At 30.7% G+C, this 16,701-nt stretch overlaps 1 protein-coding gene across 1 annotated transcript in view; it reads left to right on the plus strand.

Moving 5' to 3' along the window:
- The first annotated feature begins 8,237 nt into the window (after nt 1–8,237).
- LOC132940946 (probable chitinase 10) overlaps nt 8,238–16,701 on the plus strand; it is a 32,419-nt gene continuing 23,955 nt past the window's right edge. Inside the window, exon 1 of the mRNA XM_061008753.1 lies at nt 8,238–8,530. Coding sequence (XP_060864736.1) covers nt 8,528–8,530 — 3 coding nt within the window. The 5' untranslated portion in view covers nt 8,238–8,527. The remainder of the gene's footprint in view (nt 8,531–16,701) is intronic.

Genomic DNA, 16,701 nt, shown 5'->3' on the forward strand with positions numbered 1-16,701 from the left:
TAGTACTCTTTAGTAACAATTTCTATACATTTTCAACCAAATATACCTAGCTATATCGCTTATAGGTATACCACTAAATACTGCTTCTGTTCAAGTTTTAAAATTTCATAAATAATACAATAATTATATTTTAGTCATTAAGTTATAGGCTACCTATAGGCTATATCAGCTATATCTATAAATACACCTTTGTCATAAGTTATATAATTTTATTTTTAGGCGTTGTCTTTAATGGCAACATATATTATGTGTAATAATAAATAATTGTATTTGTATGGTAATTTATTTTGGTTACTTGAAACCATTGTTTTTGATGGTTTGGTGCATATTATAATGTAATCACTAATAAATAATAACTTGTGGACTTGTGATAAAATAACTGCAAATTATAATAAATAACATATTTTGGTTTTCCAACGATCGCCGCCAATGACGACGTTGTCATAGTTAACGCTATAGATAAGTAATAGATTATGAATTTTAATTATTATTATTTTTTTTAATTATTATGAATTTTTTACTAAGGGCCGTTCTTGCAATGCCCGGTAAAGTGTCGGTAAACGCTAACCGACTGATAACCGATTTTACTACCGACAGAATTCGGCCGGTTAAGTGTCGGTGAACTTTAACTAAGAACGGCCCTAAGAAATTTAAAGTAGATTTATATGCATACTTTGTAGTGTAGTTTACCAAGTGCTTTTATTATATTGAGTTACATTTAGGTTTAAATCATATTATTATCTTTCATCGAATGTATTGTATTTATTTTTAAATATCAGATAAATTTAAAAAAAAAAGTTAATTATTTATAATCAAAATTAAAAATTAACACAGCGTTATTTTAGTTTATAGTGTTTTGTAATTCCAATTATTAAAACGATTGTAGGTACTTAAATACTAATGTACTCAAATAATATTATTGTTTTGGGACAGTCCCATATGAAGCATTAACAATTTTTCGTCGAGTTAAACCTATTGCCATCCATCTGAACACGCGACGTAATTTTGACGGGAATACAATAACAAATTTCTGTAGTCACTGTTCGCACTACGCAGGCGGTACCGTCTCGAAACATTAACATTTCGTATACTCAGCCAAAAACCTTTTTCGTATACATCCGTGCCTAACTGTGTACAGATTACAATATATTTATATATATATTGTTGGCCGCCTCTATTGTTCCTGGCAGTAGCCGTCACACAGTATAACACATTATAACGTGGACAATATTATCATGTGTCCACATAATGTTTGATATTGACAATTCTCGATGGCCTTCCATAACAGTATTTCGTTTCGGTTTTCGTCACTGTACAGCAGCGAGACCCAGCGCCCGCCGTAATGTGGCGATGGAACTCACTCGACGTGCGCCAAACGTGTGGTACGAACGTAAAGCGGCCATCAAACGCTATTATTACCGGCAATAATTTGATTGATTGTGACAAATGGTGTACGAAAATAATAGGTATAATGTATGTAAACCGCTAAAGCCGGTTTTGCGTGAACGCAAACGATGGCACGAATTATAAAAAATAAACAAACACTCTCACGGTCTGTTTTATATGTTATTATTATTATTTACTATTTAGGCTTTTTAATATGTACGCCGTCACGTCGTTAAACTACTTTTAAGGAGTACCTGTATGTAATAGAATGTATACCGCCTACCGTTATACATAGACGACCTACTATTGTAAACAGTGGCTGAAATCAAGCGAACTTCACCAATAATAATAATAAAAATATATAGATACCAAATAATATGTTATATGGTATTATATGTGTTTTTATACCAATCTATAGGTACAAGAATATAACAAAGTTCACTTCATACAAAAACACACGAGTACCTACCTACTACTAATGGATTCACGTGTCATTTGATGTCTTTATTTTGATTATTCGCCATCGTCGATGATGATTTAATTTTAATGCTTTCTTGTATATCTATATAGGGTCATTATTATAAAACTCAACAACTTTCAACCCCGATATTTCCGAAGTTCCAGCAGAATTGGGCCATTCGGTTTGACGCAATGTTAACGTCAGCAGCTACATGTACAGTGGTACTTCCGATTCCTAAAGGTACCTTTTTTTCTTCTTCGTCTTCAAATCTATTAATAATAATAATAATATGGTCATAGAAATACTCAACCTATCGTTATTACTGTACACAGTTTTAAAAGTGAAAATACCATATGAAAACAATTTATTATTATTATTATTAAAGTTTTCCTGATTTATATCATCTAAACTTAGGTACATAGAATTACAATTTTTGACTTTTGTATATCATAATTTGGTAATTAAGTAAGCACTATGGATTTTAAATGTACAGTATGACAAATTTTACATTACAAACAATTTAGCAACCATACAACCATAAAATCAGTTGTAGTGGACTACAGTATCACAACTGTCAGTAATCATGCAATCTCTGTCGCTTCCAAATCAACAATATAAAAATGGGCCTAAACGTTTCCACAAAATGCGTAGGTACCTTTTTTCACCAATGCCCGTTTTTACCAAAAGTGTACCATTATTTCCATATCAGATTACATTTATTTATTGTACCTACTTAGTAAAAATTCCTAAATAAATACCTAATATAAAATAAGCAACCAAGGGAAACGCAACTTGATTGAAAACCATTTTTTTTATTATAGCGTTGTTTGAACTTTTAACTATAATATTATATAAAACATTTGTTTGAAACACATAAATTCGACTAAATACTGAGTTTTAGCTTTTGAAAGAATTATACCATGTATGCGATACCTATAGATATAATATTATACTATAAAGGAAATATGTATCCATTTTCCAGGTTGATGAGGTTATGTAAAATGTTATTATGAAAATAAACCGGTCGAAACCACAACTATTATACGTACTGATATTTGACATACTGGGAGGTCGAAACCTGTTATAGCAGTGGGATATAGACATACGGTCGTATAGATGTGTCCAATAAAAACCTGATACATACGATACCTACATGCCATCAATGATAAAATTGTTCAATTATATCCAATCAAATACAAAAAATATTAAAATTATACCAGTGAATTTCCTGCAATTATATAAAGCCTAGGATATATACCTACAAATTATACACAGTCTAAACAGTAGAATTTAGAGTATTGGATTGGTTGCATTCACTGCATTAAGAGTATAAATTATATTATCAATATGATCGTCTCATATATTTACTGGTTATTGTAAGTACCTATTTTAAAAAACAACCAAACAATATAATATTGTCTATCCATATCATTATTACAGCTTCGATTGGTTTCATTTTGCAGGATAAAGAATATAATATTGTATTAGTTAATTCTATTGATTCAGGTGCACCTAGGTTAGGACTTGCAGATATTATGTTTATAGCATGCAGTTACTCTAGGATAATCGCATCTATATTATGGGCTATGGTCATGGCCTATGGCTATATAATATATTGACCAAAAAATGGCACGATACCAGCGATACCGGTGATACAGCACAAATTCATCAAATTCCGTAACCTGTGTTTATTTACTATTTAGTTAATAAATGTGTAATAAATATTAACAACAACTGACTTACATTGAAAACAAATCAAATTATAATTAAACAAATAGTATTTGGTTTTTATTTTTATAAAATATAGATTTAGACGTTTCTCGTAGACAATAATGAAAGTCATCTATGGTATATTGGTATTTTATATTGTGGTTTTTTGATAACTGATAAGTCTAACCTGGTCTGATTATTTATAATGACAATTTTCGATAAGAATGGACAATTTGATAAACCTTGTATTTGGACCGTTTGGTAATGGGCTATGGGTAATATCGAAATCAGATTTCGGTATTGTCCCTATTGTTTCGATTAGGTACTTGTGGGGTAATGTGCAACGCCCTCGTATTTACATAAAGTCCTTCGTCTATATGATAATCCAAGCCGGAACGTCCGCTCGCCGAAACGTCCTATATAAGCCCACCCAGGAACTCACTCAAATACCTAAAAAATTTCATCAAAATCAGTCCAACCGTTTAGGAGGAGTTGAAATAGTTACAAATCATGAACAGAAGAATTATATATATAAAGATTACGTGGGACTATAACTACTATTAAGTAGATAGGTATAACCATCGTAAATTGTTTAACTAGGTACAATACTGTTAATTGTTATACACCCAATAATCATTATTCATTATAAAATACGTCTGTAATATTTATGTATTGCTTAGACTGATAAATTTATATAGACTGGTCGTAATAAGCAATTAAGTTGTATTTGAAATTTTAAAATAATAGCTGTCTGTAACATTATAATAATTTATTGTAAACTATCAGAATAAACTACGATCAAATCAATAAAGGCATTATGAAAACATAATATAGCTATTATATATTCAATAGTTATAACAATTATACAATACATTTAAAATTAAATTATATTAGTTAATAATTAATACTTATATATATTAACTGAAAATAAAATTTTAATTTTCTCTACAAGATTTCTCCTGTATCATTATTATTATTTTTAAACAGTCAGTTTATTCATAATTGAGCTCTTGTATTGAGTGTTGTCTATAATACGTGTATTATAAGTATTGTATATTATGTAATATGTATAGCCCGATTTATGGGTTATAATTATACTATAAAAAGAAAAAAATACATTTTATAATATTAGCATGGGAAACATTTCATAATATAGAAGGTTATAGGTAGGTATCTCTAAATACATTCCACTAAACAAATTCCTTATTAGAATATAAGCTGTTGTTAATGTATTTTTAAGATAGGTATTGTTTTTAAATTAAGTAAATATATGTATAGGTAAAATATATAATATACATTATAAAGCAATGTTTTATGTGTTGATCATTGTACTATAGGTGTATAATTTGAAATAAATTGGTAGATTATTGATTTAAAAACTTTTTTCTAACATAAAATGATATGCTTAAAAAGTTAAATTACGAAATATATGACAATTAACAATTTATCGAAATATATTGTTATTACAAGATTAAAATGAAAAATATATTAACTGAAGTTCAACGTTCTTATTTTTCTGTAGTTATGAGTCTTTATAGTCATACCATGACGTATTCAACGCGAATGTACCCGAGTGTTAGACATTGTTACCCAATTATCTGGCAAGTAAACTTACTCGTAATACTATAAATAATAAGTATGATAAAATTCATGAGTGAAACATAATATTATTATGCGTTAATTTGATGCATAATATAATAATTATGTAAATATGTAAATGTTGGCACAAACCCGCAGCACAAGTAAATCATTATAATTGTATATAACTTTTTATTTATTGTGCATGATCTAAATAATTGTAATAATTATAACCTACACCATTATGGCATTAGGCGTGTATCAGACTTTGGATGCAGCTCGAGATAAATCTGAAACCTATCCATTTCATAGGTTTTAATTTAAGAAACTGTTATACCAAAATTATTTTTTTTTGAAACAATGTTTGCGAAATTTAATCACAACTGATTAATACGTCAAAAAAGAGTGCTCATTTTTAGTAAGTTTTATAAATATTGTACTGGTGTCTGGTATATATAAGTAATATATAAGTCGTTTACACTTACAAAGTTTATTTAAGAACTTCGTAGTTCTCAATATATTTTATTATTATTTTGTTTATATAGAAAGCTTAGAGACTTTTCATTTGTAATGGGGGTCAAAGTATAATATGATATACAATAATTAGATAATTAGTTAATTTTAAATTTAAATGAATTATCGGTTGGTTGTAATAAGTTATAACTAACATTATACAATGTATAATAGGTTCCTACTTTTATGTGGTCTGGTCGATCATACATGGTAATTTATCTTAATCGTTGTGTAATATCTGTTATTATCGTATAATTTGGTCTCCAATACAAATTTAGAGTCATTTAACTTTCCATAGATACATCGGCGATGTACCTATATTGTTCATGTGTATAAATGATAATTAAAAATACGATTCCGTCGTATAGAAATGGTTTATATTTCTATATGGTTATTTGATTATCTATAAAACATTTTAAAAACTATCGAATTGAGTCAGTTATAAGTTATAAATTTTAAATTACTAATACTTGCAAATTTAATTGATTGACAAGTTATTAGTGCCCAGTGAGCAGTGTCACATCGTCGTGTATTATCGTTTCAAGTTATAATATTACAATTACTTACATATTATTTACCTATAGGTATAGATTTTTGATTGTACAGTTATTACTAGGGCTCGGACTTATATGCAAATACATATTTTCTCTGCGACATGATAAACTAATTTCGGCAAGTGATAAATTTGTTTCACAAGATTTTTGATAAAACGAGATATATTTGATTTTACATATGTTTACATATTTTGTCATAAATACATGTTATAACATATTTCACAACTATTCAATTTTTTTTCACATATTTAGACAATTATACTGTTTTAATGTCTTTTCTTCAGAGTTCAGAATTATTGAAAGGTTATCATGACTTTATATTATATCGACGATCTTTTGAATTCGAAAATTTTAAAGTGCATGTTATTATTATAACTGTAATCAAGATAATTAGATAACTAAATAAATAAAAAAATTTTATTATATTTTATTTTATTATTAATTATTATAAAAATTTCACGAGAATAACGACAATCTTTTGGATTCAAAAATTTAAAAATTAATGTTATTAATTGTAATCAATACAGTTAGATAAATATAAATTTTTTATTACATTTTATTAGGCCTATTATTAATTATTATTATTATTTTTTTTTTTTAATAATACATATTTTGAATTCTTTAGCACATATGTATGTACATATTTTTGTTGTATAAATACATACTTTGGTTATATAAATACATATAAATCCGAGCCCTAGTTATTATTTATTCATTATTAGTAGGTAAGTAAGTATAGATTTATATAATATAGCAAATAAATTTAATGTTATTTATAATTGTACGTGTTAACGGATTTTCAATGGTTACAAAATGCAGTTTATAACTATGGTCTATGATTTATTAAACTTCATTCAATTATAATGATTAACAGTGAGTGTTAAACTACCTATCATCAAAGGACAAATTAATATACATTAATCCTGAACTATATATTTTATTATGTGGTAGAATTTAGTATTTAGTACTTAAATTTAGATTTAGTACTAAATTTAGTATTTATAACATGTGGTCGAAATGTATTCACAATTAATCACATATTAGGCTCCAGTAAATACATATATGATGTTATGAACATAATGTAAGCCGAAAACTATAAGTAAATTAAAAACTAAAGTATACACAGTTAAAATAATGACTCATTATAGAGTATTAGTTAATAGTTTTTAAACAAATGATTAAAAAATTTTTTAAGTAATTTCGGAATCAACATAAAAATAATTTAATTAATAACATTTATAAAAAATAATTCGTATTTCTAAGTAGTAAAGTTTTCTGAGTATTTCGATACATAAAAGACACATTTTGAACGAGTAGTTAATTAATAGTTATTACTTATCAGTACCTATTTAAAGTTTGAGCGGAGAGTCCAACTTTGTGTGGGTTACCCCTGCTGTGCTACACCACTCCACACATCTAAAATTTAAATACTAAAAACTTATTTAGATATCCAATATCTACTCATTTTGAAGTTCAATCAAAAAGTATTCTGATTCAGAATATGAAATTTAATTTGTATTTTGTAATTAAAAAAAATTTAAATTTAAAAATAATAACGATAAAAATATTTATTTTTCAAAACCGTTGCCTTATAAGTATTGACTTCAAATTACTTACATAAAATAATATTTTCATGAACGTCAACACTGACAACACTTTTTGAGATAATGATTGACTAGGAAACACACACTATTATTTTCGTAGTTATGTTCGTGAATTAAATTTTATATGGGACTAAGCCACTCACAATAATTTTCTGTATACATATTCATCCGAGGGGAAAGCGGTTTTCTCCAAATACATATGATGATAAAGCGGTAATAACATCGGTTACATAATGCAACACTGATTGTATACATATTGGTACACGATTTGAGAGTTACTTTTTCAAAAAAAAAAAATTCTACTCCATTTATGAACTGTTCTGAGATATCGATTCCCGCCAAGGTGGTGGTCTGTCTTGTGCCGCATATCGAAGGGTGAGAGAGGGGAAAATAGAAAGGACAAGTGTCCGGCGTCCTCGTTTTCGTAGCGTATAGTCGTAGCGTACACACCGATCAAACCTCCGGCAAAGACGCGTTGTCCGATGTCAGTTACAATCTAGACACAACGCGATTCTGACTTGTCTTTCCATTTGAGAATTCGAATTTGTTTTGTGTATTTTTCTATTTTGTTTATTTTAATACTTACACGAATAAATATAGATACATACGTATCTATACATTGTATACACACACCACGCAATCGTAAATGTGTTCCGGGCGGTTTGTGCGCGAACAACAGTGACCGAGTGGCAGCACTCCCATTTGGATTTTGACAAATAAAAATGGTAATTTTATGTATAATAGTATTATAATAATATAAGCCCTAAGGGTCAGATAAATGCCCAACAATGTTTTTCTTCAAATAACTTAGGTACATATGACAACAACAAAAAATAGTCATGTGCAAAATATGTGATAATAATATCATCATATAGGTACTGACGTTTAAGTCTCCGAGTATATGAATCTCGCGCATATTAATTACCTACTCCTGAGGGACATTATATTGCATAAGTGTCTTATTACACTGTTTTATATTATAATTCTGTGTATTATGCTGAAAAGTGAAAATTAACGCCACCGGTATGTGATAGGTATAGTGTTCCATAATTAAATAGAAAGCGGTTAATATATATCGTAGCATGGCACTCGAATGAATTGCTTTCTCGATCAGTTACCTAGTGCAGTATTTATGTGCCTATGCATCAATTAATTTTAATAATAAATTTTAAAACATTCGTATTCACAAAGGGTGTGGTCCTCTAACAACGATCACAATGTTGCGAAACCTCGTTAATGGTTAATATGTATTACAGTTTTCAACGTAAATACAACAAGAATTGAACTATGCTCGTGTATTCAATGTTCTATTAAATTTGATAACGATTGCTAAAATGGACTTAGTTGCATACGATCTACATTGTACATATTATAAAATATTTCCAGAATTTATCATTATGGAAAAAAAAATCGTAGTGGGTTATTTGACGAATTATTATTCGTTATAATTATTACATAATTATTATTGTATTCATCGATACCTGGTGAAGTGTATATTTTATTTTAAGTACTAGGAATCGAATTGCGTAAAGTGCATACGTGTTTCGTAAAGGTAAATGTGTTGGCAACCTGACAGTTCAATCAACCGTCATTGTATATTGACAGGAAGTGCGTTTAATATGCTCGACGTGAGGTGCGGTCAGTAGCGCGAATATTATGGGACGTTATATTGACAAAAAAAATAACAAAAACAATTCCAATAACTATCTATATTCATTGTTATAGGTATTGTAAAAACAAAATTAATTATAAATATACGTTTATACACAATATTGTTCGGAAACTAAACTATTAAAAAAAATAGTGAGTGTTTTTATCTTGACGATATCTAGCGTCATGCGCCGAGAACGGTTATGATATAATAATCATGCCCAGTAGCGTTTCGAACGACTTTTCAATGGAGGGGGTGGCTTGAAAATTAATAATTACAATTTGATTTTGATTTTGTCCTACGTCCAGTTTAATAATTTCAGACGTTTTGGCGGGGTATTTAAGTGCGTTGTATACAATTTTCAACTTCTAAACTTTTCTATAGTAGAAAAAATACTCTGATCATCAACTTCGATGGAGGATTTTGGTAGTGAATATTGGATCTAGTTGATACTTTTGGAAGGTCAAAATTTAAAATTATCAGTAGGTAGGTACTTTTGACACCTTCTGCACAGCAGACTGCAGAGCTGTATCCATTGTCCCTTTTTTTTTTTGTTCATGTTGGATATAACTAATCCGTTAAGACGTATCTAAATTTATCCCCTTGCTTGATAATTGACTCCAGTTCAAACTTGATAAATATAATGATACTATTAATAATACGGTCAGTGGTGGGGAGGGGGGTGCTTCAGCCTGTAGCCACCTTGCATACGACCCTGACCATGCCTGTCGTGTTTTTACGCTTAATTTTCCAAAATTCCGAAAACCAGCGTGCTAAACTAATAAATAACAATATAGCTATTACACGTAGGCGATGAGAAGCTGTAACCATTTTCATCACTGGTTTAATAAAGTACCTAATAACAGTATAATACAATACAATACTTCCTACCGAATATAACATATACTTTATCGATTCATAGTACTATTATAATACCTAGCTATACATGTAATATGTATTATGTATTGATATATAGGTACTATTATAATTATTATGTCTATACTAATATATTATATACCTTAGTATATTGTATTATACTAAGAGATTGCGAGACGAAAAAAAAAAACTCTTGTTAGGTAATATTACATAGAAAATATTATGTAGATTTCTCGTAGCTATAGGTAATTAGCTGGTATATACGTAGTTTTTCACGCGTGTTATATTATATTTTGTCGAAGGCGTCACCGTCTTATAATATTATATTATACTACGGCTAAAAACAATATTATGCCAACAGCGTATAATTATCTCAATGCGGCTATAAATTATGATAATTTATTTATTTAATTTTTTTTTTCATTTCTATCAATAGCATTTGTGTTGGCTGCGGTGGTTACTCGGAATAGCTATGAGACGACAGATCGGGGTAGTCTACTGTAATAGTATACCCAACTGGTAGATACCCACATAAACGTACACATTTGTCATTTTTTGTGATACTATTTGTGTAGTGATTGCGTATGCACTATATACATTTCACGTTATATATTTACATGCGTATAAAATATTGTTTGAGTTTTCGGGCTTTTGGAGGCCAGAGACCAATTTGTTGTGTGCAATTTTTTATGGGAACACTATTTCGTAAGCCGAATTTCCATGAGACGGAAAGGTGATGAGAAGGAGGCGTACTTGTCTACCGCCGTATAATATACATTTGTAATACATAAACTTGTAGGTATATATAATAAGTAATAACATAATGATTTTTAATTAAGTCACGTGGGGGCCGTAATTATTTTTCCTACTCTTGTCGTGTGTCGCGTTGTTATTATTATCATTATATTATTATTATTATTATTATTCTCTTGCCCCGAGAGAAAGGAGGTTGACACATTCACGTATCGGCCGCCGGTCTATCTGCAGCGTGTTGACTGTAGACCATGCGTCTAGAAGTTGCACAATTACTGTTATGTTAACACGTGCGTTAGAAAAAAATAAATAATAGGTACGTTTATAAAATTATAAAAAAATTTATGTAGCCAGTATAATATTATATCGTACACGTACAGGATACTATGGTACTATAACAAGTATGTGTGTGTGTCTATAATACTACAATATTGTTACCTATCGCAGCGGCCACTGCGCAACGCATCCGTAAAAATGGGTACCTATATCGTAAATGTTATTGTATTATCATGTCGATTATATATCATACCCGTGTGCGGGGAATACAATATCGAAAAGAGAAAAATCAACAGATCCAAAGTGCTACTTGGACATTGTTCTTCCCACGTAGGTACGCGGCCAGTTTCAGGACCACGGCGTTATAATATTATTATTGTGTTGTATAATGGACAAAACGCCCAAATCGTCACGGCGGTGGTACGCGTGCACCGCATGTACCTGTACATATATTATAGAGACGCCGGTGACTATAATATGTAATAATAGCAAAGACCACTATTCTACATAGGTAGGTGTACTCCTATATGCAAGTATACCTACCTACTACGTGCAATGCGTACACATAATATATCGTGTACGCCTACACAGCTTACGTCAATTCTTACTATTCGCACCATAGTCCATTTACGCGGCGACCACTTAACCCAGTTGACACGCGACCGACGGCCGACGAGGATATCTGGATACGCCAGCAGTAACGACGCCATGTATTACACCTATAGTACAGCATTCAGCGTGCGAGTGTGACAATTTTTTTTTCTATCGATCATCATCCGGTTGCGGGTGTGATCGATTAAAAATGTTTTCATAGCCGCATATACGAAAACCCGTGTATGTGTACCAGACGTTATTCGCGGGTCGGACTCTGGGGTCTTTTAACGGATCTATACAGAAGAATTAAAAATATTCTCCGCAGTATTTTATTTTAGGTTTCAGTACACTTTTTGTATTCCACCTTTCGCCTCAAACGATCATTATGTACATCTAACCACCGTTAGCCGCATAATTCGTCTTGGTTGCGACGAGAATCTCATTATTTTTTTTACTGAACATTTTGTTTCGTGTTGCTTATTAGTAAACCTATATTAAAACACGCGTTGTCACGTCGAGTGAATGTGATAGGTGTGGGATCTGTCTGGGTAGTTTTGTTTTTATGCGTTGCTATTAATTGTCGCTTATAATTAGGCTACAGATTTTTCCCAAGGGGTAGATCAGCTATTAATATTAACAGACAAGTAAATTATAATATTGAGTACACATCACGATTTGAGATAGTAACTTACTATAGTTATCACTATTTTAAATCGTGGTACCTACACATTCGACAACATAGTTAAAATACTTCTACTTTGTTCTCGTACAGTTCAATGCATAATATGCCATATGGGTAGATTTAAATCGCCTGTGTATATATCAACATAAGTACGTCGTGTTCGAATAATACAACTATACTACCCCCACTATATCGATGTGCTGATATTATTGGGAGGATTTACTTTTTGAAAACAAACACAAAGCTTAGGTCAAAACGATGAATCGATAACGTCCGGTGAGCCATATGAATGTTATTGTTGTTGATAGTTATATTCCTTGTGTGGCCATCGGTTGACCCTGAAAGAAAGATACTATACGAAATAAAAAGACATAAAATAAATAAAATGTATATGTATACGCGCACAATAAGTGGAAAAAAAGTATTATATATTTATTTTATATGTACACGGTACACACTACATAATATAATATAAATAATATATATATATATGGTACCTATATATACACGGGTAAGCATATATATATATATATATATATATTGTATTATTTTACGAAAAATACGTATACTGAACGTTAAAAAACCGGTTTCGGAATGAAAAAACGGAAGACAAAACTGGAAAACCGTGTACCTACGACCGGCTACCAATAGTGCCTAATGCGTATATTATTAAGATGAGCTCACCAACAAATAATACAGGAATGCATGTTGAAAACATTGTATTGATTTGGGAAGCAATAGTGTATATTATTATTATTTTATGTATAGATTGTATATTATATTGTTAAACGTTTTACGACGGGTTTTAACATTGAAACACAGAGATGGTACACCTATAGGCTATAAGTATATATAGGTACGCCGCGTGATACAAAATAATATAGAACATGTTTTACGCAAGTTTAATATAATAATAATGATGGGATGAAATAGTTTTTACTAATAGTATGTAACGATTCTGACACAAATAGCCCCATATGTATTGTTGTTCTAGAATATAATAGTTAAATTAAATTCAAATTACTGTATAATGTTATGATAATGGACATTTCACGTTATAAAAAATATAAATAATTTTTAAATATCTATACATTGTACAAACATATTTATAGTTCTCACAATATATCTTACAGCATCATCAAGTTATTGGCATACTCGTCCGCAGTAGACACAATTGCGTTTTTATAATGTTATCAGGTAATGGGTTTATAATATATATTATTATATTATTACATTTGAGAAATTAGACATTTGGACCGCGTTATTGGAACCCGAATATTACAGTATGCTATTATAGTACGTAGCTATGCGGTGTGTATATAATATTAATATGCCCTCTCGACAATAGGTACTACCCATTACAATACCTATCTATATAATTTATAATATTGTTATGACTCAGGCGCCGCGATTATCGGGATGGTACACGGTTGCACACATTTCCCGACGGCCAATTCTTTATTGTGACTTTTATTCGGCATGCACCTATACCAGCTACCATATCGTATTGTTGAATAAAAAATGTCGGGCTAAACCGTGGCCGGAAAAAAACCTCTCGGACGACTGTGGAATAATATTATTAATCATCGCTAATCATAACGTGAAAGTCGCTCGTGCCCGTTTCGTCGGCGTGCCTATACCGTTTCCTCTGCGTTGCATTAAGTATTCGGGGCGCAATTGTCAGGCACTTGGGGGGGGGAGGGCTTTGCCAGCCGCCGAGTATTAATATTTAGTGGCAACGATGGACCGACGTTAAGACTACGCATCGTCCATATATAAATAATCGTAAAAAGGATCGTATTGTCCGTGCCACACATTATTATAGTCCGCGGAGCCTCTGGAAATGACGCAATGCGTATATTATGCCCGAAAACGGCAAATGGACGTCTTGGCCGCCGCCGCCGCCGCCGTGTTGCACACACGTCATATTAAGCGCTCGGCTTTTTATCATTATTATTATTTTATTTCGTTTTAGAATATAATTCAATGATAATATAACGATTTAATATGATATTATCTATAATAGGTATGGGTCGCGCCGGACAGTGAAAGTCTTTTTCCTTTGCCGCATAACAGCCCGGTATACATAATAATATTATATATCAATATAATATGTACTGCACACGTAGTAACCATATTATTGTTATTACATTACCACGATACAGTGTAATAATTATTATAATATCCGTAAACCGTTTGTTTAATTACAATCATCGCATTGTTATATATATTTATTATAATACCTATTATATATAGCTTCCGATAGAATAATAATTGTCCATTCTTATTAATTCGCTCGTTCGTTTCAAAGTGCACACGTTTTATTTTTGTACGTTTTTTCTCGTCCATATAAAATATAATATAATAACCTAACGAAATATAGACATGCTCGTACGCACCAATATAATATATTATATATATATATACGATTAATGTTTACCAACGCAAGTGTTGTTATCGAAAGCATTTTGCTTTCACTGCAGGCGACTATTAAATGTCTTAATATCAACGCACAAACATCGAGCGTAATATCAGGTATACATCCATTATACATAAATATATAATCGATAATTTTAGTATTCAGGTCGAATTTGAATCCCGTGCGCGCCGTATTATGTTAGTGTAACGGGTATTGTATTATCATTATAAGTGCCAAGTGCCCAAGTCCATATTATACTGTTCGTGTCCGACCTATATATTATTACTATAGTGTAATAATATTACACCTATTTGATATCGTCCGTTTGCGAAAAAATATTATGACATGCGATTACCGCCGCCGCCGCCGCCGCCGCCGCGCTGTCCGAACGGTTCAAATTAATAATAATCCTTCGGTCATTTTTTTAGCCATCGGTACCTACATATATCGCACACGCATTTTGTTATACATTTGCGAATATTGTGCACGTCGTGCATTTCGGGTGAAAGGAAAAGCAACCTTGGGAAAAAATAGATTTTCAAATCACGACGCACAAACTTGCCTATATTTGTTTTTAATTGCACTATATTATAATATCTGTACATGCGCGCGCGCACGCGTACCTATTGCAACTGTTCTGTTCGGGTTTAGTTGGTTAGCAACAGCAATAATATAATATCGTTGTAATATAATTGTTGTTTCATTTCGTTATTATAGATCCGCGTCGTATACCTAGGTATATCTGGTATTATACAGTAGTTACGCGGATATCGGTTATTCGAGACACTATAATGAGCAATAGTGTTCCTGAATCATTGCAATAACCATTTATACCTACCGTGTAATTTTATCGTAATGTACTTGATCTCTCAATGATATTACTTCCCCTAACCTATATAGCAAAGCTTCAATATTGTACACGTTTTTTCAAACGTTATAACAAAACAGTCGGTAGGTATATACTTCGAAAATGCCATCCTGTGACCATAATATAATATATTATTACTCATGCGCATGATACAAACAAATTATTATATTTAATTAACCTTTTTAAATGTTTAAACTGGTTCTTATCATTTTATAGCTATTTGAAAGTTGTCCGTACCTAATAGAAACATTTTAAGTATAAATTATTTAAACGAGTACAAGTGCTCATTCCCACAATTGTCACTGTAGCCAGATGCTCCTGTTAAAATTAAATTTTGTACACGTCTTACATTTTTAGATGTGTAACCTAAAATAATTTTGAAAAAGTTCCAACACGATTATTGTTTTGACTAATAATATTATAATACATATTAAAATCACATTAAATGGGAATAATTCAAAATGTGGTAAGAAATCTGACTATCGACCTTCGAGAAGTTGTCCTTGAAATATGTTACCAGACTTTTCTAGAACTTACTACACATTCAATTAACTGTATGGAATTAAAATAATTCTTTATCAAGATCTAACAGAAAATTTTTAGATTATAGTTTGACAGCTTTGGAGAGAATAATAAAGTACAAATAAAAATGTCAATGGGATTTTTTTTTTAATACCAATAACTAATAAGTATGATTTAATCTTGGTTAACCGATTAAGATTTTATTTATTAAAAAAAACACATATAATTTATTATCAATATTAAATTGTTATGTAA

Source organism: Metopolophium dirhodum, chromosome 3 (assembly GCF_019925205.1).
Source record: "Metopolophium dirhodum isolate CAU chromosome 3, ASM1992520v1, whole genome shotgun sequence".
Classification (NCBI taxonomy): domain Eukaryota; kingdom Metazoa; phylum Arthropoda; class Insecta; order Hemiptera; family Aphididae; genus Metopolophium; species Metopolophium dirhodum.